Raw genomic sequence first — 23,967 nt, forward strand, 5'->3', positions numbered from 1 at the left:
ATATAGGGACTTATATATTAATTTGAGCAGCTGGAATTTTACCAAATTTTGCAATTCAGTTTGTGGCCAAAAATAGTTGATGATCAACATTTATAAGTTGAATTTTTGAAATTTCAGTCAACATTTTTGCAACAAGAAATGAAAGACTGATTTCGTACTGACAATTCTAAATGAGTATTTCCTTTTTTATTTATTGCTATTGTTTCTTCATCCATTTCCCCAGCTAAAGGTTACTCAGGAGCCAAGAGCAAAGAAAGGAAGACGCAATCAAAGTGTGGAACCTAAAAAGGAAGTAAGGAACAGCTTGGCAATTAAATACATGCACTTGTGGGTGAGGGAGAAAACATTATTCAAGTATTTTTTCCTTCTGAATATTTACAAATTCATTTTATTCATGTTTTATGACTCAGAAAAGTGATTATCATTTCTTGAAAGAGGATATTTTAATTTGTTTTTATTTTCTTCATTTAAAAGTATTGTTTTAATTCATCTTTTATTCTTGTCGGATTCAAAGACCAGTCATCGCAGGGTGTCCCAAAATGTCTGTCTGCCTACGCAGAGTTTATTGTATTTATACAGTTTTAACAAGCAGGAAATAATGCACAGCAAAAGCATTGTTTATTGGTGTACTCCCTAGTCAATCTTAGAGAACATCCGAACATCCCAGCCAGGGCAGAGTTTCTCATATCTAGCTGGTTCCTGGCAGTCCTTGGCAGTGCTAATTGGAATGAGCTCATAGACATGTGGATAACAAGATACTAAGGCAGGCAGTTTTCTGCGCATGGTCCCTTCCTATCCTTGACCTCCATCTCTACATCTCACTCTTTTCTTTTTTGTTAGCCAAGGACTTGTAAAAAGGATTAATGGAAGGTTCCTAATCAGGAGAGGAATATCCTTGCAATTGCTTATACAAGGCATATACCTGACTCTGAGGCAGTGTGGGAGGGGGTTTAGGGCAAAAAGCTGTGATACATATGTTGCAAAAGGAAGGGAGACACTGAACAAAACAGCACCCACCAATCAAAATAGCACAAATAATGACTAAATAGCGTAGGACATTTCCCAATAAATTTGTGGGTAGCCAAGCCCAAAGGCTCTCCCACCAAGATCCTAAAGTATCAATTTTCAAATCAGAGGCCAAATTGTGTAAAATATTGAGCTGGTGCTGGATGGTTCGTGATTCATCTGAAATGTTAAAACGACACATTCCTTCAAAACTTTCACAACCCAAATGCTGACACAGAAGCAAAGAATCAATAGCAGCATGATTTTGTAAAATACCTTTACGCAAAGCTTGCAGCTAGTGGTTGATTGCTGAAATAGCTATAGAAGTAGCATTAATTGTTTTTGCCAAATTACACGCAACAGCGTTAATGTTAAGATGAGCATGAACAGCAAGCGCTGGCACACCCACTATAGATATAGCCAAAGCTACGTATTCTGCTTTATTAAGTAAAGCTGTTTCAGAGTCACAAGTGCTATCTAGCGTGACCCCACGTCGAGAACGGTTTGAGTGAATTTGCTGTTTGGAAAGCAAAACAGGAATCAACCGGCTGAGACAACACTGTGCTTCACTAATATTAGCAGGAATGTAATTAAAAGTTTCTTGACCACATGTAAAAAACCATCCTTGTGGAAGCCAAACATGAGCAAAATTAAAGGAAGTCTCCTCAAAAGCTGTACAATTTAAAACAGGTGAACTAATACGAAAACAGTGAGGTTTTTTACTTGAAGATGTACAATTAACTATTTTAGCGCATGTTATATTCTCAGGGACTGCTACTATCGGGGTGTGCAAAGCAATTACATCAGGGTGTATATCATAGGCAGTCAACCCCCAACTAGATATAGTCTCATAGTTAAAGTTTTTATTCAATAGAAATTTGCTCAAGCCAGTGAAGTTTTGAATTGCTGCAGAAGGGGTACAGACAGGGATCAGACATGTAGAAAGCAAATTTTCCATGTCATATGATTCAGATAAACAAAAGACTTCATTTTGTGTGATGTTAGCTAGCTGCACCCATAGGTTTTGCTTCATTCGCTGCTCAAGTGAATGTTTGGGTTAGATGACAGCTGCTGTCACTAAAGGGCAACAATAATCAAGCATAAACAAATAATGTCTAAGGAATTGGCAGTTAAAACCACAACAATGGCAGCGCATAAATTCTCGGGGGTTTGCTCCACATGCTGCTATTGCAGCACTGCCTGCGCTTTGGTGGTCAGGTTTTTCATATCTCCCCACGTTACTGGACGGCTGGTCTGGCAAGATCGTATTGGCCGCTGTGCCATCTGTAAAGTCATTTTGGCCATTTCTGGAACCAGATTCGGGGACTGGTGCCACGACATCCTTAGCTGGGCGAACACAACGTGCTGGAATCCACAAGAGTCCTGTAGGAGCAAGCACAGCAGTGTATCCTCGTCCCCAATTAATCAGTCATAAGTTATAATTATCCTCCCCTAACCATGTTTTGTCTGGTAATGCCCGATAATATACTAGAGGGGGAGGCAAACTTGTTTTCTGTTGAAAGTGTCTCTGATAAGCGGTCGAATTTTGAATAGAGACATTCAACTGATTTAAGGTAAATAAAACTTTTTTAACCTGTTGTGTTACCCACGACAAATTGGGTACCCGAGATCCCTCCTTTTTTATTTGTTTGTGAAAACAGTCCTTAAAGGACCGATTAGCACGTTCCACTATGGCTTGACCTGTGGAATTGTAGGGTAACCCATGAGTAAGAACAATATTCCAGGTTGTACAAAATTGCAAAAAGGCTGATGAAGAATAGGCCGGACCGTTATCAGTTTTTAAAGAGGAGGGTTTGCCCAAGGCAGTAATGGCTGAAAAAAGATGAGAAATAACATGATTAGCCATTTCCCCTTGTTGAGGTGTGGCTCAAAGTGCTCCTGAATAGGTATCAATAGATAAATGAATATACTTCCAGGGAGCCAAAGAGGGAACATGGGTGACATCCATTTGCCATAGTTGATTAGAGGCAAAACCACGGGGATTAACTCCCATGTCCCCCGAGGAAGATGCCCCAGAACATTGGGGACAGGATGAAACAATTTGCTTGGCTTGGTCAAGTGGAATATGGCAAGCTTGTGCCAGCCCCCTGGCATTTTGATGGAAAAAAGAGTGACTGAAGAAAGGATCTGAAAACAAAGTGGGTAAAACATGAACAGCAACCTTCAGAAAGAGGTCCAGGAAGAGACGAATGACTGCGTATGTGAGAAACAAAGTATAAATGCTTTCGGTCTTGTAGTAGTTGCTGCAAAGTTAAAAACAGAGCCATGAGATTGGAGTCGATCCTGGGTGTAATGTAAGCACCTGGAAGATTAAAAATAAGTTGACACACATAATGAGAGTCAGAGATTAAATTAAAAGGCTGTTGAGAAAAGGTATAAAAAGCTAAAATAGCAGCAGACAATTCTGAGTGTTGCGGGGACGACTGTATTGCAGTGTAGGACACCTTCCATGTATCATCATAAGAATCCTTGTAAGCAATCACTCCCCTCATTCACCCTCCATCTGAAAAAAACAGTCGTAGCTTGCAAAAGCAGAGAAGATGAAAGCAATGGGCAGATAGGAAAAGAAGAAGTCATTAAACACACAAGTCGAGGATCTTTAGGCAAATGATATGCAATACAGCCCACATAGTCAGTTAAAGCACACTGAAGAGATAGGTTATTCTGAAAATAAAATCAGATTCCAGTCAGATGGAAACAAACTTCTGTCAAGTAGGTTAAAACTTACAAATCTAAACAAAACAATGCAGAGTAATTTCTTTTAAAACTCAAAAGATTTCAAAAAGAATTGTCCAAGAAGTACTGTCTCCTCCTTCCAGGAAAAAAAAAACCTCCAAGCTGAAACTGCAAGAGTGGGTATTAAATTTCACATCCACCCTCCCTTTCTCAGACCAGAATTCTAAGCAGAGAGAAAAAAACAGTTAAAACAACGAGCCCCCCCTTCTTCTGTCTCTCTCTCTCTCTCATTCTTAAAGTAACACAGCGGGGAGGGGGGAGAAAGAGACTGGAGGGGGAAAAGAAAAGGTAAAAGGAATTTTACAAAAATCTCATCACTAAAAAAATAGCTTGCTCTTCTTCACATGCATTTTTCATAAACTCACTCACAGATCCCCCATAAAACTCTTCACATGTAAACACAACAATAAAACCAGCAATTTACTGTTCCTTTCACAGCATGGGACGGGGTGGGGGTGGTAGGGTTTTGAGGACTAAGACACACACATTTACACATCAGCAAATTAACTCATTCACGTCCATTCCAACTGCCGGCATAAACAATTTCACATACAAAAATTTCATTTCATACTTTCTCCAGGCAAACCAATCACTATTATTATAATTTCAGGGAGCTGTTTACAAGCCAATGAGCTCCTTGTTCCAAAACTCTTTTTGTTTGTTTGTTTGTTTTGAAATAAGGCCTTTTTGTTTATTGTTATCAGAGGGGATTTAGACCCTCTTCCAAGTCTTGGAATAACACAGAACAACTTAGACAGACATATATACACAGATACTAGTAAAACAACATTCATTTAGACATATGGCTTGTCCTGCAAGAAGCGAGAAAAATCAGGAGGTGATTCCAACCAAACATGGTTTTAAAGGGCCCTTTAATCATCTCCCATTTTTCTCACCATTCCAAGTCCAAGCTTAATGTTCCAAATGTACAAATATAAGTATATTACAAAACAAAACACACATCAATTTGGGGTTTGAGGACAAAACAGACCTCCCCTTTTAATTAAAAGGAGAGGAACATTTATGGTTACTTACAATTTATCCCACCAACTTCAAAAGACAGTGGGGAAAGACTAAAAGGAATATTGAACCTGGGATCTTTTGTAGGTGTGAAGTGGGAGGTGTCCTCACCTCCGACAAAAGAATCAAATAGTCCAAAAAGCCAGATTAAAAGAAAAAGACAGAAAAAAACCCCTTGCTTTTGGTTTCAACCTCTGATAGAAAGGGCTGCGGGATGCTGCAGACATACCCCCCCCCCCCGGATCTCGACATTCCCTTTTAAAATGACTGGGTTTTCCACAGTTATAACACTTTCCTTGAGGCTTGCTGCCTTGCGATAAAGCGGCTGCCAATAAATTGGTTTGACAAGAAGCTGTTCCTATATCCTGTAATCTGTTAACAAAATCAGGATACAGCTCAGTAGCCTTCTGCCTGATGTTAGAGAAGGCTTGATGAGGTTTGCCAGAAACAGGTATTGTTCCAAATGCTTGGTAAGAAACTTGTAAAGTAGCAGCTGGTAAAACAACTTGAGCATCAACTGAAGCAAAGGGACCAGACCCATCAGCAATTTCTTCTACATTCCTGCCCCCCCCCTTTTGCTAATTGTTCCTCTAAAATTTGCCTCATGGGGGTATACAATGGCTGTGAAGAAGCAGAAGAATTAACCTCTTCATGAGGAGCTGAAGGTTCAATTAAAGATGATTTAGGGGGAAAAATTTTTATTTTATCATAATCAGGTGGAGGTTTTGTGGTCAATTGTTGTCCTGCCAAAGCATCAGAGCCAAATTTTTCTACTGCTTGACGGCATTTAAACCATAGATGTAATATCTGAACTGGAGCCCGGGGTTCAAGTTGTAAAGTATGCCCTATCTTTACCCATTCCTGTAAATGGAGCATCCCGCGCTCCAGATACCAAGGACAATGTTTCCCTATCTCTCCAATGAGCTTCTTTATCTCTGCCTCATGTGCTTTAAGCCCTGACTTTTGTAGCAGGAAGTGAAGTTCCTCTACATGCTGCTGCTGTTGGTGAGATAGATTGCAACCCATACTTACCTCTGAGGGGTCCCGTAGGACGAAGGTACCTTGGAGTCTATTCCAGACGAAGGTAAATATGTTGAAAGTTGCTCTCCTGGAGGAAAGTCCCTGTTCCAAATCTCTTTTTGTTAGTTTGTTTGTTTTTAAAGATTTATTGTTCAGGGCGCCAGCTGTCAGATTCAAAGACCAGTCATCGCAGGGTGTCCCAAAATGTCTGTCTGCCTACGCAGAGTTTATTGTATTTATACAGTTTTAACAAGCAGGAAATAACGCACAGCAAAAGCATTGTTTATTGATGTACTTCCTAGACAATCTTAGAGAACATCTGAACATCCCAGACAGGGCAGAGTCTCTCATATCTAGCTGGTAACTGGAAGTCCTTGGCATTGCTAATTGGAATGAGCTCACAGACATGCGGATAACAAGATACTGAGGCAGGCAGTTTTCTGCACACAGAATAATAATAATAATAATAATAATAATAATAATAATAATAATAATAATAATAATAATAATAATAATAATAATAAGAAGAAGAAGAAGAAGAAGAAGAAGAAGAAGAAGAAGAAGAAGAAGAAGAAGAAGAAGAAGAAGAAGAAGAAGAAGAAGAAGAAGAAGAAGAAGAAGAAGAAGAATTTGGAAGGGACCTTGGAGGTCATCTAGTCCAACCCCCTGCTCAGGCAGGAAACCCTATACCATTTCAGGCAAATGGCTGTCCAGTCTCTTCTTAAAAGCCTCCAGTGTTGGAGCATTCACCACCTCTGGAGGCAGGTTGTTCCACTGGTTAATTGTTCTAACTGTCGGGAAGTTTCTCCTTAGTTCTAGGTTGCTTCTCTCCTTGACTAGTTTCCATCCATGGCTTCTTGTCCTGCTTTCAGGTGCTTTGGAGAATAGCTTGACTCCCTCTTCTTTATGGCAGCCCCTGAGATATTGGAACACTGCATATCCTTGACCTCCATCTCTACAATTCTAGTGATATTATCCAAATTGGATCTTTCTTATAATTTGCAGTATTCATTTGGAATGGATTCCAACTCATTTATCCTTAATAGAGATGGAATGTAAGACTATAAGTTTCCATGCAGGTTCTTGTCTTCTGCCTAACTGTAACTTAGATGTGCCAGTTTTAACTTTAGAATATTTTTGTTTGGACCAGTTGGCAGAAAGAACTGATGTGTACATTCCAAATATATGCGCACACCTATTGAACTGTTGAGTATCTTCAGAGAGGCCTAGATACCTATTCTGCAAGGTTACAATGCTAGTTAATGGAGATGTGCAAAGCTCAGTAATTTGGAAACAGAAGTCTTATTACTAAGTAATGATATTTTATAATGCATACAGTATGCACAGTTTTTGGTGCTCTCTGAGCTTGGTTGTTTTCTTGCAGACATTTCATTACCCAACTAGGTAACTAGTGCTGCATTGATGATGTTGCCTAGTTGGGTAATGAAATGTCTGCAAGAAAACAGCCAAGCTCAGAGAGCACCAAGGATTGCACAGTTCAACCCAGAACTACAAATATTCTCTTCTATTGGTACCATAATGCATATAATTTTTCCCTTTGTGTGAAATGGTAGAGTCTTTGGCATGATTATGACTTAATTGTATGACACAGCATTACATTTTTGTCTTTAAAGGACACCACAGTTAGCTTTTACCTAACTAATATTTATAATTGATTCAATACACACATTTCAGTCTTTGTCTCTCTGAGCTAAATGGTTGTAGTTCTTTTCATTGGCCATTGTAGTGACACCTTCTTTGTTATGTTAGGAGCCAGAGCCTGAAACGGAAGCAGTGAGTTCAAGTCAGGAAATCCCCACAATGTGTCAACCCACTGAAAAAATTTCAGTCTCAACCCAGACCAAGAAACTAAGTGCCTCTTCCCCTAAAATGCTGCACCGGAGCACCCAGACGAATAACGATGGCGTGTGTCAAAACATGTGCCACGAGAAATACACCAAAATCTTCAGCGACTTCAAGGATAGAATCAAGGCTGATCACAAGAGAGAAATAGAGAGGGTTGTGCGGGAAGCTATTGAGAAGGTAACTGTGAGTTTAATGGGAGGTTGAGAATATTCTAATTAATCCTAATTATTCATAGTTACTAAAATTTGCTTCCATACATACGTCTTTTCATTCATTCTGTCCTGGAAGGTAGCCACTCTTCTGTAGAAGGGTGATAATCCCCTGGCTGATCACAGTGCAATTATATTCTTCTACAATTGATCATATTAGAAAAGAAGTCCATTGCCCCACTGCAAGCGTTTTGTGGTTGTGTGAGGAGGGACAGGGGAGGGCAGAAAGGCTCATGACAACATTGGGAGAGTGGCATAAATTTTATTCTTCCTGCATGTTGTGTTGTGATGCAAAATGACACAAGTGTTTACTATATGTGATTTGTGCAAAGACATCTTGATGTACCCATCACTTTGTTATCACTGGGGATTCTACTGGATGCCTACGACTCATGCGTGATCTCTGATAAAGGCACAGTACAGGATTCCATGTTGAAAATCTGAGCCGAATTTGCGCTTAATGCTAAGCCACTCTGTGGTCTGTGTTCTGTTTAATGTGACCTATGAACCCGCCCTGGAAAGGAATCTATCATTTATCTTTCGCCATGAAGCATGATGTATATCCACAGTTTATTAGTTTATCCATCTTGGCTGATTCTAACAATGACTTGTAATTGGAGAAGAAGGTATTGGGTATGTTCAGACACCATACTGAATGCAAAGCAAACAAACCAAAACTGTGGCTTAATTTGTATGTACTTAATATAGCTGCCCAACTTGAACAGTGCAACTCTGTGCAGGCTATAAAAGACCAGTAAACAAAACAAAAAAACAGTATCAACTAAAATGATGCAAACAATCAACAACCAGAAACTCAATTCATTGCACTTTCAGACAGTTGATCTAATCATCCAGATCCAAATGGCCAAGGCAGAAAGCAATATTTTAACTGTCTTCCTAAAGTCCTGCAGGACAGCCCACTTTATGTTGTGGGAGGGATTGTTGCAGAGGGAAGGAACTGCCACAGAAAAGACACACCTCCTAAATCTCATAAGGTGATATTATTTCAAGGAGAGGACCCAGAGTGTGCTCACTTATTTAAAGAATGTAGAAAGGAGCAGATGCTGTTGGGAGAAAGCAGGACTTTAAATAGGCCATCCCTGTGCCATGTAGGGTTTATAGGTGATTATCAACAACTTGAATTATGCCCAGAAGCCTAGAGGAAGTTAGTGTAGCTTGCACACTAGTGGTGTTACATGGGCATATCAAAGAATGCCCATAACTGCCCATGCCGCTGCATTTTGCCCATTTCTTCTGGGTTCTGGCAGCAGGAATCAAGAAAACAAACCAAAGATTGATTAAGCAAGGACTAATTGCTTGGTTGATATGCAAGACTGACATTGTCTTCTTCCAGGAAGGGTAAGAGTTCAGGTTGTAAGATTTTCTAAGGTTACATCTGCTGACACCTGCAAGAGAAAGGGTCTTTTTTAAACTGAAGCAAAACATCTAGTGGTAGCACTCACCTGCTGCATTACAGATGCTGAAGCCACATTTTATATCCCCCTGCATTTGTGCAGATCACTTGAATTTCTAACGTGCAGATAGTATTTATTTTTATCCCTGTAGGAGATGACCAAGCAGAGCCCAAGGGCGGGGTCAAACGTATCATCAGTTTGGACTCGCTATGCCCCCGTATGGGACCTACAGTAAGCCCAGTCCCCCTTGAAGTCTGTTGACTCTTATCTGGCACCAATAGCAATAGCAATAGCACTTAGACTTATATACTGCTTCACAGTGCTTTACAGCCCTGTCTAAGTTTACAGAGTCAGTATATTGCCCCCAACAATCTGGGTCCTCATTTTAATGACCTCGGAAGGATGGAAGGCTGAGTCAACCTTGAGCCATTCAGAATCGAACTCCTGAAATGAGCAGTGAGTTAGCCTGCAGTGTTGGATTCTAACCACTGCACCACCATGGCTCTTACAATTCGTCTTGACCATTAATAGATCAGATTCTTGTGTATAGGTTGCATAGAATAAACTCATAGTGCTTTTTTTATTGAAAAGTTTTAACATACATTTTATCTTTAACAGTCCCCCCTCCCCTCTCCCTCCCTCCCCACCCCTCTCCCCCTCCCCCCCCGACTTCCCAGAGCTAAGTACAAGGTATAAAAACAAAAAAAAACAATCATAAGCATCCATATGCTAACAACCATAAACTCTAAAATCTATCACTCTCTGGCTCATATAGGATAATACAAACACTATTAATATTAAATATATATATGTATAGAGAAAACAAGGGAAAAAAAGAAAAAGAAAAGGAAGACTTATTCAAATGCTACATGAAACTTTTTAGTCCTATATTTGTTCTGGATATACTCAATCCATTTTCTCCATTCCATAATATAACGTTCTTGCGAGTGATCTTTCAAATAAGCCGAAATCTTTGCCATCTCTGCCAGGTCAGAAACCTTTAAAGTCCATTCTTCTGTGGTCGGCAGTTCCTCTTTCTTCCAATACTGACCTATTAAGAGTCTTGCTGCCGTAATTAAATTCAACATCAACTTAGTGTCCACAACCGTAGCATCTGTAATTATTCCCAACAAAAAAAGTTGCGGACAAAACTTTATCCTTTGCTTGAAAATCTTCTGCATATTCCACCAAATTTTAATCCAGAAGGCCTTAACCTTTTTGCAAGTCCACCATACGTGAAAATATGTTGCATCTTCATCACCACACCTCCAGCATTTTGGCTGATAATTCGGATCCATACTTGCAAGCTTTTTAGGATCTAGATGCCATCTATAAAACATTTTATAAAAGTTCTCTCTTAAATTTTGAGCTTGTGTAAATTTTACGTTCCTCACCCAAATCTTTTCCCACGTATCCATTGTAATAACTTCTTGGATGTTTTGGGCCCATTTTATCATACAGTCCTTAACAAGTTCTGTTTCTGAGTCAATCTCTATCAATGCAAGATATATCCGTTTAATATGTGCTGGTCCTTGATTTCTAATTTGCTTTATCAGATTTTCATCAGTCATTGTAAAACCAATTTTCTGGTCTTCTTTCCACCTGGCCCGTAGCTGAATATATTGAAACCAAGTTTGAACAATCTCTTCATCTCGCAAGAGGCTATATGGTTTCAAACACCAGACATTTCTTTCCAAGCTTAAAATCTCTTTATACGTAGTCACATCATGTTTAAAACCAACATTTATATTTTCTATTGCGTGTTTTGGAATTGCCCACAATGGTATCTTACAGTCTAACTTATGTCTATACTTCTTCCAAACTCTCAGCAATGCCTGTCTTAAAATATGCACTCTAAACACATTATCTACCTTCTTATCATACAACAAATATGCATGCCAGCCAAACAGCAAATCATGGCCCTCAAGATTTAATAATCTCTCTTGTGTCAAATTAATCCAATCACTTATACCTGCTAACGCAGCAGCTTCATAATATAATTTAAGATTAGGCATTTTAAGACCACCTCTTTCACGAGTATCCTGTATAATCTTAAGTTTAACTCGTGGCCTTTTCCCTGCCCAGACAAATTTATTGATACCTCTCTGCCATTCCTCCAAATTAGAATCTTTCTTAAGAACCGGTATCATTTGAAATAAAAATAAAAATTTAGGCAGGACATTCATTTTCACTGCTGCGATTCGCCCCAACAAAGACAATTGCAGTTTTTCCCAACTCTCCATTTCTTTTTGGATTTTTCCCCATAATTTTTCATAGTTATTTTTATATAGTTTTGTATTAGAGGGCGACAAAAGCACCCCCAAATATTTGACCCTTTTAACAATCTCAAATCCAGTTAACCCTTCTAAAAGGGCCTTTTGCGATGCTGTCATATTTTTAGCCAGAATTTTAGTTTTTTGTACATTAACTTTAAATCCAGAAACCTTCCCATATTGCATTATTATCTCCATCAGGTCCACAACAGAGCTCTCCGGCTGGGTCACTGTAACAACCAGATCGACTGCGAACGCTCTCAATCTATAATCCTGATCTCTAATTTGTATACCCTTAATTCTTTCCGAATTCCGTATTTTTACCAGTAATATCTCCAATGTTAACACAAATAACAAAGGCGATAACGGGCACCCTTGCCTTGTACCCTTCTCGATATTACATGCTTCTGACAAGCTATTATTAACTATTATTCAGACTGTTTGTTTTTGATATAATGCCCTAATTGGTTGCAAAAATTTATCCCCAAAATTCATTTTATCTAAAACTTTCATCAAAAATTGCCAATTCAATTGATCAAAGGCTTTTTCAGCATCTAAAAAAATTAGCGCTGCAGGGATCTGGTTGTTCCTTTCCAAAAATTCCAACACATCAACTATATGCCTCACGTTACTTTTCATTTGCCTACCACTAATAAACCCAGTTTGATCCCCATGAATCACCTGTTGCAGAACCCTCATCAATCTATTAGCCAACACTTTAGCAAATATCTTGTAATCTGTATTTAATAGTGATATCGGTCTGTAGTTTTTTACTTGAGTAACATCTTGGTCTTCCTTCGGAATCAAAGAAATAAAAGCAGTTCTCCAAGACGGAGGCACCTTTCCCCCTCTCTGGAGTATCTGGAACAATTCCTTTAACGGTTTTATCATCTCTAATTGTAAATTTTTGTAGTAGGCCGCAGTCAGACCATCTATACCTGGCGCTTTATCCACCTTCAACTCCTTAATTGCTGTAAGTATTTCTTCTTCTGTAATCAATTGATTAATCTCCTCTTTTTGTACTTGCGTAAGAACCGGAATGCTAGCATTCTCCAAATATACATCAATGTCTTTTTCGTTAATCTTCTCCTTAGCATATAATTTAGAATAAAAATCCACAAAGGCTTCCTTAATAAGATCCTGTTGAAACACTACCTTTCCCTTATATTCAATTTTGTCTATATTAGAAGCCCTCTGCTTTTTCCTTAGTCTATAAGCTAACCATCTACCTGGCTTATTAGCATTGCAAAAAGTGTTATGCCTGGCAAACCGCAAATTGGTAGCCACCTGGTCAGCCATTAGTTTATCAAATTGTCCTCTTAATAGCATAATAACCTCCTTAGTCTTCACATCCAATGGATTCAGAATCAAGGCATTCTCTTTTTCCTTAATTTCATTCTCCAATTCTTTCCTTCTAGCTTCCAAAGTACGTCTGTGTTTATTATTCATATATATCAACACCCCTCTCATATAGACCTTGCTAGCATCCCAAACCATGTCCATAGAAGTATCCTTATTCATATTAATTTCAAAAAAATCCTTCATTCGCTGTTTACACTCTTCCACATTTTTCTGATTTCTAAACAAGTTCTCATTTACGCGCCACGAGCGCCTATCTCTATTGTCCTTATTAATCTCTAACCATACTGGACTATGGTCAGAAATAGCTCTTGCACAAATCTTTACCTTCTTAATCCTAGAAAAAAAATCATTAGTCAACAAAATGAAGTCAATCCTGGAAAAAGATTGATGTCTATCAGAAAAAAAAGTATAATCCTTTTCATGCGGGTGTGTGTCACGCCAAATGTCTCACAATTCCAAATCATCCTTCATTTCAAAAAAAGATTTAGGCAGTCTGACATGACACGGAACACGCTTAAAAAAACCAGCCTTGTCCATCTGTACGTCCAAAACACCATTCCAGTCCCCCATAAAAATAAACGATTTGTAATCCAACTGAGTAAGCTTTGTATGAAGTAAGCTAAAAAAGTCAGCTTGTTGTTGTTGTTGATTAGGAGCATACAGCCCAACTAAAAGCGTTTTTTTGCCTTCTAACAACAAATCTATCATTACGTATCTTCCATGCTTATCTGCTTCAATTAAGTCCGCTGTTAAAGCACTTTTAACATAGACAACCACTCCGTTTTTCTTATTCATTGCAGAGGCGACAAATTGCGTACCCAACCTTGAGTTCAATAAAAACTTTTGGTCCATAGCCCTAATATGCGTTTCTTGCAAGCATATAACATCAATCTTAAATTGTTTTAAATATTGAAAAACTTTCTTTCTCTTCTGAGGCGAGTTTAGTCCATTAACGTTCCAGGTTAGAAATTTAGTCGCCATGCTTGTCATCCCGAAGCTGTTGGAGCACATCTTTAATAGCCCCTCTGTCGCCTTTGGGCCGTGCTTCTCCCACTGCCTCGCTGTAAGTACGCTTTGAAATTTCCATAAACTTCTGCTGGTCTTGTTCTTTTATTTGTTTTGCTCTTTTTAAAGCAGCACGCGTCACCCTCAGCTCTCCAACATCTGCCAACGAAGTTATAGTTTGATCCCCTCCAGCACCATTCTCCTCTGTCTGTCCATCTTCTTCTCCAGATCCCTTTGCCGCTTCCAGAAGTGATAGTGGGGTTGCTTTTAAAACATTATTGTAGAAATCACACGCCTGTGTCACAGTAACCAGACGGTATCTTTTACCTTCATGCATCGCCACCAATCCAACTGGAATCTCCCATCTGAACCTTATATCACGTTGCTTAAGTTCCTGCACAAGAAATGCAAAGTCCTTTCTTCTCCTTAAAATCTTTGGAGGAATTTCTTTTAAAACCAAAACTTCTTGGTCAGCAACCACTACTTTAGTATCATAGGCGGCTTGAATAACTTCATCTCTAATTTCTCTCTTTGCAAAATAAACCACCACATCTCTAGGTAGCTTTCTCTGTCTAGCAATCCATGAATTTACACGAAAAACTTTATCCATGCATCCCTTTATTTCAGATGCTGGCTGACCCAATACTGCTTCCAGAGCTTCAGAAATCAGCTGCTTTAGGTCTTCTTTAATATTTTCTTTTAAGCCTCTGATTCTAACAGCATACTGCATCTGATGAAACTGAACAAGACTCAATTCTCTGTCCATTTTATCTCTTAACTCTTCATTCTCCAATACCTTTACTTCTAATATAGCATTTTTTTGAGTCAAATCTTCCACTTTTTCTTCCAAACCTTGCACACATTCAGCCACACTTTCCACTGTAGACAAAATGTCTACCCTCATCGCACTGAATTTCTCTTCCATCCTCTCTTCTATCCTCTCCTCCATTTTCTCCAATTTCTCCTCCACCTTTGCCAATTTATCACCCAGTGTTTCTAAAATTACCTGGGCATGTTTTTCAAGAGCATCTTGTAAATCCTTCGATGTCAATGCAGCAGGAGGAAGCAAGGCTTGCAACGATGTCTGTTGCACCGGGGAAGTTCCAGCACTCCGAAGAGTTTTTGAGGGAGGTTTAGCCGCCATCTTTTTACTTTTACTTGTTACGCACTTTCACTTTAAGTTTAAAAAGTCCATTAAGCTAGAGAGTAAAAATAAAAGTCCTCTTCACCTTTTCCTCCTGTACCGCTCTGCCTGCTCCTTTTATTCCAGGGTCTTTCCTTCTGGCAGGGGTGGTCGCAAACGCCTGGCTCTGCTCCAAGAATTCCGGAGCAGAGACGCTGAACAGCTGGGAGCAACCCAGGCTACGGGGGAGTTCAATCCTTCAGCCGCCCAAGCTTTAAGCTCAGGCGGCCCCGGAGAACTCAACCCCTACCTGGGGCCTCACCCCCTCCTCTTCTCCCGGGGAGGGGGCTTCAAATTCACCCGAACAGCTGATCGGCGCTGTTTCGGGTGAAAACAACACAGCTGAGCAGCGGGCAGCCCGAAACGGCTGTCTCCGGTGCCGCGCCGCCACCGGAAGTCCAAACTCATAGTGCTTTTGAACTCTATCCAGGCTCCTGATTTCCTGTGCCTGACAATTCCACCTTTATTGTTTTTATAAATAACTCAAGGTGGTGAACATACCCAATATTCCTTCCTCCTCCTATTTTTCCCACAACAACACTGTGAGGTAGATTGGGGGTGAGAGTAACTGAAAGTCACCCAGCCAGCTTTCATGCCTAAGGTGGAACTAGAACTCACAGTCTCACAGTTTCTATCCTGGTACCTTAACCACTAGACCAAACTGGTGCAGCAATACAGTCTGGGGAAGTTCAGCATTTTTTGCTGTGGAGGACTGAACACATCTGACCTTTAGCCAAGCCACATGGTGGCTTCACCCCAGTGTCACCAGTGATTCCTTCTCTTTCAAATTGCAGCCCTGGAATATTTCAAGGTGAGTACTAGTGGATCTCTTTCCAATTGGATGGATTTTGGCCCCTTGGGAATCAAGTGACTTTGTGTTAAGAGCAACTGGGCGTGGGTTATGCTGCACAAGGTGTTTTTGGAGGAAGAAAGTGTTGTGTAGTGGGTCCAATGCAAGGAAGAGACGCCAGCCGGAGTACGAGTTCAGCTCTTTATTGTGGGGGGGTTTGTACTGAAGAACAAGGGCTACCTGGCCTCATATATACCTGGCCAGGTAGGCAGCTAGCCAATGGGGTTGGCCCTAGGTTTCCCGCCGAAACTGGGTTTCCCGCCAGAACCGTCCAGACCAACGCCCCCTGGTGGCTGCTGCTATGCAGAGGCTGTACCTGGATACATAACACCCCTCCCCCCTTAGAGAAGAACCACCTAGTAACTATAGCACACACATAACTATTTACACAACAACATAATGTATAACAGTGAGTTGATGTCACTTGCACACATAGTCTGCTAGGTATGCAGGTGTCCTGTGGGGCCTGGTGGACCGCCTGGGTGTGGCGACTCCCTGGTCCGTCCTGTCTGGCTCACGAAGTTCTTGCACTGGGTCAGGTCCGGCTGCCCGGTTCCTGCCGCCAATGATGCCCTGCTGCTGCCGGGCTGGTTGTAGGAGGCCATCTTCCTCCAGTTCAGGGTTTGTGTGGTTTCCCGTCGGTCTGGCCTCTTCTGGGGTGTGATTGTCAGATTGGGCATGTGAGGTGCACTCAGGGACCCTTCCTCTGAGCTGGTCTATATGATGCCTGATGTGTCGATCCCCCTCCACCCCTACAATGTAGGATAGGGGCCCCGTTTTGTCAACCACTGTCCCTGGAATCCATGTGTGTCCTGCCCCATAGTTCCTTGCCCAAACCAGGTCCCCCACGTTCAGTACCCTATGTGATGTGGGCCTGTCTGTGTCCGCTGCTACACGGTCAGGGTGCAACCGGTCAAGCTTGGTGATGAGGCGCCGTCCCCATCGTACTTCTGCTGGGCTCTTCCCGGTGGCAACGCACGGTGTGGTGTGTTGGGTGAGCAGAAATTTTGCCAGTCTGTGATGCCAGTCCCCGCTGATGATGCGCTGGAGTGCGTCCTTGGTCGTCCTTACCATCCATTCAGCTTGCCCGTTAGTCGATGGGTGGAAGGGTGCGGAGGTGGCGTGTTTAATCCAATTCGCCTTCAAGATCGCCTGGAAATCATTAGCGGTAAACTGAGGCCCGTTATCTGATACAATGACGTCGGGGAGGCCGTGTGTGGCAAAGAGAGCTCTGAGCACCTGGATTGTCCTAGCCAAGGTCATGTTGGGAACAGGGACTACCTCCAACCACTTGGAGTGGCTGTCCACTACCACTAAGAACAGTTGGCCCTGGAATGGCCCTGCATAGTCAATGTGGATGTGGGACGAGGGTGTGTTTCAGGCCCCGTCCGACGAGTCACCAAAAGAATGAATCCAGAACGGGAGCTGGTTCTCCTAAGCCACGTTTATTAGCCTCATAAACAGTTGCTCGAAGACAGACGAAGTCAGCGTTGATTCTTCAGTATCATCAACGCTGTTAAATAGCCAGCCAAGCCGACACCCTCCACCACACCCCTAATCGTTTCACCACGCCCACACCCTACTTAACTACCGCCTCCCATGGTTCCTGCCCTTTGGCACCCGCCCCACCACCATTGCAGCCGGTAAGCCACCCCCCAGCCCAAACCACCCTCTCTTCCCCCGGAGCTCCGCACGCTTCCATCCTCCCCCCCAGCTCTCCAATCCACCGCGAGTCTCGCCCTGAGCCCCTCCCCGTCCCGCTGGGGGTCTCCACCACCCCCTGAGTCACTCTGGCACCCATCTTTAATAGCCGGTAGATCGCTCCCCGGCCGAATACGGCAGCCGCACTCCCCCCCCGGCTCGTTGGCCGCTTCCGGGAGCCGCCGGACTGGTTCGCGGCCTCCCCAGCTGACGGGCGGGCCGCCGCTGCGGCGTTACTCCGACTGCCGCTCTTCCCGGATTCTCAGGACGGCGTGGACGCTGGCGGCCGTTTTCGGAGCGCCGCAGCTTGTCGGCAGAAGGAGGAGGCTGGCGGGAGTCCCTGGAAGCAGGTAGGCCGAGGCGTGGCTTCCTCGGGCGCTGGGCGGCCGGGTGCTGGGGTGCAACCGCGGCCGAGCACCTTCCCAGCCCTTCAGGACTCCGCGGCTGCCAGCAGTTGGTCTCGGGGCTTGGCGGGGCGCTCCTGGTGCGGCGGCGGTGAGTTTCGGGGCCCGGCAGGCCGCTCCGCGGGCGTCGGCAGTCTGGCGGGACGCTCCGCGGCCCATCCGAATGTCGGGCGTGCCAGGCCCGACAGTGTGTGTGTGGCCTCCCACCTGTGTACTAGTGCGTGGGGCATTTCTGGCCTGGATCTCTGGCACGTGTAACAGGCCTTGACGCGTTCCTCAATGTCCTTGTCCAGCCCTGGCCACCAGAGGTAGCTTCTGGCCAGTGCCTTCATCCTAACCACCCCCGGGTGTCCCTCATGTAAGGATTCCAATACCCTGCCCCGGGCTGCGGTGGGGATAATGACCCTGCTTCCCCAGAGGAGGCAACCCCTGTGCGTGGAGAGCTCGTGACGCCTGGTGAAATAGGCCTGGAACTCAGGCCCTGGGGACTTGTCCTGCCACCCTTTGCAAACCCATGAGTGTACCCTGCTCATGATGTTGTCAGTGGCTGTGTTGCTGGCAATGTCCTTGGCATGAACTGGGCATTCTGGTAATTCCTGCAGAGCTAGGATCTGCATTGCTGGTGCCGGGTCTGGTTCAGTGGTGTCAAGGGGTAGCCTACTTAAGCCGTCTGCGTGACCCATCTCCTTCCCTGGCTTGTGCACCAGCTTGCAATTGTAAGGTGCAAGGAAGATGGACCACCGGAGCATTCTGGGAGACAGAATTTGGGGTGTCTGCTTGTCCGTTGTGAACAGGCCCAGGAGTGGTTTGTGGTCTGTGTAGACAGTGAACTCCCTGCCATAGAGATAATCGTGGAACTTTTTATTTCCTGCCACGATTGCCAGGGCTTCCCTATCAATTTGGGCGTAGTTCCTTTCTGCTCCAGACAGCGTCCTGGAATAGTAGGCAATGGGAATTTGGGCCCCGTTAGGCTCAAGGTGACTGAGAACTGCGCCCACGCCATAAGGGGATGCATCACACACAATGCATATGGGCTTTGTTTCTATGAAGTGCGTTACTGTGGACTTGTCAGACAGGAGTGCCTTTAATGCTCTAAAGCTTTGCTCATGGATGGAAGTCCAGGCCCATGCTGCCTTTTTGTCCAGCAACCTGTGAAGTGGCTCTGCAATGGCTGCCTTGTGTGGGAGAAATGTATGATAGAAATTGAGCAGGCCCAGGAATGCCTGTAGCTCTGCCTTGTTCTTGGGTGTGGGTGCCAGTTTGATCGCCCTAACCTTGGACTCTGTGGGGTGGATTCCCTTGGCATCTACCCTGAATCCCAAAAATTCTGTGGAGGGAACACCTATGCTGCACTTCTCCCTCTTTAGTTTGAGGCCAGCTGTGCGCAGTCTGGATAGTACCTCCCTCAGCCTACCTGCCAGCTCTTCTGCTGATGCTCCTGCAATCAGGACGTCATCGAAATAAGGGCAGACCCCTGGGATGCCCCTGAGTGTTTTCTCCATAATTTTCTGGAAAATGCCAGGAGCTACACTGATCCCAAACTGCAGCCTGTTCACCCGGAACGCCCCCCTGTGAGTTACTATTGTCTGAGTGTCAGCTGTTGCCCTAGTAACCGTGAGTTGCTGGTACGCCTGCGCAAGATCGAGCCTTTCAAAAATAGCGCCGCCTTGGAGGGAAGCGAGAACGTGGCTGACTGTGGGGACCGGGTAAGTGTGCGGGTTTAGGGCGCGGTTCACCGAGCACTTGTAGTCGGCGCAGATCCTTTTCTCCCCGTTGGACTTCAGCGGGGTAACGATTGGGGTTTCCCACTCCCCCCCATCTACGGGCTCTAAGATTCCCTGGGCCACCAGCTTATCCAGTTTGCACTCGATTTTGTGTTTGAGCGTGAAGGGGACTCGCTGTGGCCGTACCCTAACGGGGAAAACGTTCGGGTTTAGTTTGAACGAGATGGGGGGCCCTGTGTACCTGCCCAGCATCCCATCAAAGACGTCTGCGAACTCTTTGCAGATGGCCTCGATGGACTCTCCCTGGATCCGGTGGATCCCGGAGACTGTGATTCCCAGGGCCTCAAACCAGTCTAGGCCGACTAGGCTGGCTCTCCGGCTCTCTACCACTACATCCTCCAGGTGCTCTTCGCGACCCTTAAACCCCACCGAAACGGTAGCCTCCCCCCTTACCTTGAGCGGCGAATTCTGGAAATCGGTCAGGGTTAAATTTGTAGGCCGTAATTTAATCCGCTGCTTGCTCCGGCTATTGATATGGTTAAGGGTCTCGTCTGAAATGACGGAGACCGCTGATCCAGAGTCAAGCTCCATGCTGCAGGGAATGCCCTGCAAGCGGATTGTTAATCTAATTATGGGGTTGAGCAGCCAGTGGCTACCCGTATGGTGGATTGCCAGCCGGCTCTCAACGCAGCCAATTCGTGATTTGGTTGGGGCCCCAGTACCTTCGAACGGCGATTCCTCCGGGCTCAGCTCGTGGATTTCTTCTCAGGGGCGGCGGCTACAACAGACCACGGCTATATGGCCAGTTTTCTTGCAGGCCCGACATGTGGCCGACTGGAACTTGCAGAGGCTGTGCACGTGGTTCCCGCCGCAGCCTGCGCACTTCTGTGAATTGGGGTTGTTGCTCGCCAGCTTGGGCTTGTCTGGGCATCCGCCTCGGTGGTCAGGGGTTGGCTTCCGTTGGAGGAGGTCGATGCTCTGCTCATCCTCGGTCGTGGCGACCTGCCGGTGGATGCTGACCACCTGGCTGCCGGTTCTGGTCTCCTGGACTGCTTGGACGGCCCCGCAGGCCGCTTCGTGGGCCAGGATGGCGTCTTCGGCTTCCTGGAGTGAAACCTCCTTTTTTTCAAACAGGCACTCTTGCAGCCGCCTGTCTCGTAGGGCGCAAACCAGCCTGTCCCGTAGCCGCTCCTCCAAGTTTCAAAACTTGCAGGCAACGGCAGCTTCTTGGAGAGCGTCGAGGAATTCAGCTCCGGACTCGTCGGGACGCTGGTCCCTCTTTTCGAACTGCGACCTCGCGGCCAATTTGGACCGCCGGGGCTGGAAGTTGGCGTTGAGCTTGGCAACGAGGTCCCGGTAAGAGACGGTATTGATGGCTTCTGGGGCGAACAGGTTCACGGCGATCTCAAGGAGTGCAGGTCCCCTGAGGCAGAGCAGGGCTGCCGCCTTCGCGCCGTCCTCCGAGATCTGGTTGAACCGCATGTACAGCTCGGCGTGTGCCAGGTACCGGGCCCATGTCTCGGGGCGGCGGGTGTCAAACTCGCGGGGCTGTCTGGCCCGTGCCATCACGTGGTTGGTTGTGGGTCTTGAGTCGCGGTTGCGGTAACCGGAGTGGTCCGGGTGGCTGCCGGTCGTGTCGGAGGAAGGAGGAAGGGAAAATGCCCCTTTCCCTTCAGCTCGCGGTGCGTTCCCCCTAGTGACTTCAGCTCTTCTGTCGGCAGTATCCCACCTTCGTCGCCACTGTTGTGTAGTGGGTCCGACGCAAGGAAGAGACGCCAGCCGGAGTACGAGTTCAGCTCTTTATTGTATGTGTGGGGGTTTGTACTGAAGAACAAGGGCTACCTGGCCTCCTTATATACCTGGCCAGGTAGGCGGCTAGCCAATGGGGTTGGCCCTAGGTTTCCCGCCAAAACTGGGTTTCCCGCCAGAACCGTCCAGACCAATGCCCCCTGGTGGCTGCTGCTATGCAGAGGCTGTACCTGGATACATAACAGAAAGAGTTTGAAGCACCATTACTGGCCATCCACTCACCTGCTTTTTAAAATTCCAGCTGCGTATGGAAATGGAGGAGGAAAAAAGGCAGGCTGTAAACAGAGCAGTTGCAAATATGCAGACTGAGTGTGACCGAAAGACAAAGCAGGTGAAGGAGAAATGCAAGGAGGAACTTTTAGAAGAAGTTAAGAAGCTAGCCAGTCAGCACAAGCAGCTGATCTCTCAAACCAAGAAGAAACAATGGGTAAGCAGCACTACTGGTGGATTGGTTCCCTGTGCCGTGTCTTCTGTGTTCCTAACTGTACTGGGGGTATTTCATAATAAAATTTGGGGATGAAGGGACAACTTCCACCAATTCTTTGGAGAGATTAAAGGAGTTTACTTCCCTTCCATACTTCTGCTGTCTCTGTGCTCTTAGCTTTCCATTTGTTGATTTTTCTGATTAATTTACTTATGTCATGTATACCTTTCCTTTCTTCCATGAGCTCCAGGAGGCACACATACAGGTGAAACTCGAAAAATTAGAATATCGTGCAAAAGTTCATTTATTTCAGTAATGCAACTTAAAAGGGGAAACTAATATATGAGATAGACTCATTACATGCAAAGCAAGATAGTTCAAGCTGTGATTTGTCATAATTGTGATGATTATGGCTTACAGCTCATGAAAACCCCAAATCCACAATCTCAGAAAATTAGAATATTGTGAAAAGGTGCAATATTCTAGGCTCAAAGTGTCCCACTCTAATCAGCTAATTAAGCCTTAACACCTGCAAAGGGTTCCTGAGCCTTTAAATGGTCTCTCAGTCTGGTTCAGTAGGAATCACAATTACGGGGAAGACTGCTGACCTGACAGCAGTCATTGACACCCTCCATAAGGAGGGAAAGCCTCAAAAGGTAATTGCAAAAGAAGTTGGATGTTCCCCAAGTGCTGTATCAAAGCACATTAATGGAAAGTTATGTGTAAGGGAAAAGTGTGGAAGAAAAAGGTGCACAAGCAGCAGGGATGACCGCAGCCTGGAGAGGATTGTCAGGAAAAGGCCATTCAAAAGTGTTGGGGACTTTCACAAGGAGTGGACTGAGGCTGGAGTCAGTGCATCAAGAGCCACCACACAGAGACAGATCCTGGACATGGGCTTCAAATGTCGTATTCCTCTTGTCAAGCCGCTCCTGAACAACAAACAACATCAGAAGCGTCTTATCTGGGCTAAAGAAAAACAGACCTGGTCTGTTGCTCAGTGGTCCAAAGTCCTCTTTTCTGATGAGAGCAAGTTTTGCATCTCATTTGGAAACCAAGGACCCAGAGTCTGGAGGAAGAATGGAGAGGCACACACTGCAAGATGCTTGAAGTCCAGTGTGAAGTTTCCACAGTCTGTGTTGATTTGGGGAGCCATGTCATCTGCTGGTGTTGGTCCACTGTGCTTCATTAAGTCCAGGGTCAACGCAGCTGTCTACCAGGAGATTTTGGAGCACTTCATGCTTCCTTCCACAGAGGAGCTTTATGGGGATGCTGACTTCATTTTCCAGCAGGACTTGGCACCTGCCCACACTGCCAAAAGCACCAAAACCTGGTTCAATGACCGTGGGATTACTGTGTTTGATTGGCCAGCAAACTCGCCTGACCTGAACCCCATAGAGAATCTATGGGGCATTGCCAAGAGAAAGATGAGAGACATGAAACCGAACAATGCAGAAGAGCTGAAAGCCGCTATTGAAGCATCCTGGTCTTCCATAACACCTCAGCAGTGCCACAGGCTGATAGCTTCCATGCCACGCCGCATTGAGGCAGTAATTGCTGCAAAAGGGGCCCAAACCAAGTACTGAGTACATATACATGCTTATACTTTTCAGAGGTCCGATATTGTTCTATGTACACTCCTTGTTTTATTGATTGCATGTAATATTCAAATTTTCTGAGATTGTGGATTTGGGGTTTTCATGAGCTGTATGCCATAATCATTGCAATTATGACAAATCACGGCTTGAACTATCTTGCTTTGCATGTAATGAGTCTATCTCATGTATTAGTTTCCCCTTTTAAGTTGTATTACTGAAATAAATGAACTTTTGCACAATATTCTAATTTTTCGAGTTTCACCTGTACATTTAATAAATAGTTTCCCACTGTTAATTTCTACCAGCTATATGGCCATGGCTGGGCATTATGGGGTTGAAGTAAAA

The 23,967-nt window shown here is 44.5% G+C and overlaps 1 protein-coding gene across 7 annotated transcripts in view; it reads left to right on the top strand.

Annotated features, from left to right (window-relative positions):
• LOC310648236 (zinc finger MYND domain-containing protein 11-like) overlaps positions 1-23,967 on the top strand; it is a gene marked incomplete at its 5' end in the record, with an annotated part of 204,714 nt that overhangs the window by 180,110 nt on the left and 637 nt on the right. For 5 of the 7 annotated variants that reach the window (XM_083375978.1, XM_083375980.1, XM_083375982.1 and 2 more), the window contains 3 exons: positions 224-292; positions 7,573-7,845; positions 21,845-22,030. In XM_083375978.1, the coding sequence (XP_083232104.1) occupies positions 224-292; positions 7,573-7,845; positions 21,845-22,030 (528 nt within the window). The remainder of the gene's footprint in view (positions 1-223; positions 293-7,572; positions 7,846-21,844; positions 22,031-23,967) is intronic. The other 2 variants (XM_083375979.1, XM_083375981.1) reach the window with 1 other exon arrangement.

Source organism: Vipera ursinii (assembly GCF_947247035.1).
Source record: "Vipera ursinii genome assembly, chromosome: W".
Taxonomy (NCBI): domain Eukaryota; kingdom Metazoa; phylum Chordata; class Lepidosauria; order Squamata; family Viperidae; genus Vipera; species Vipera ursinii.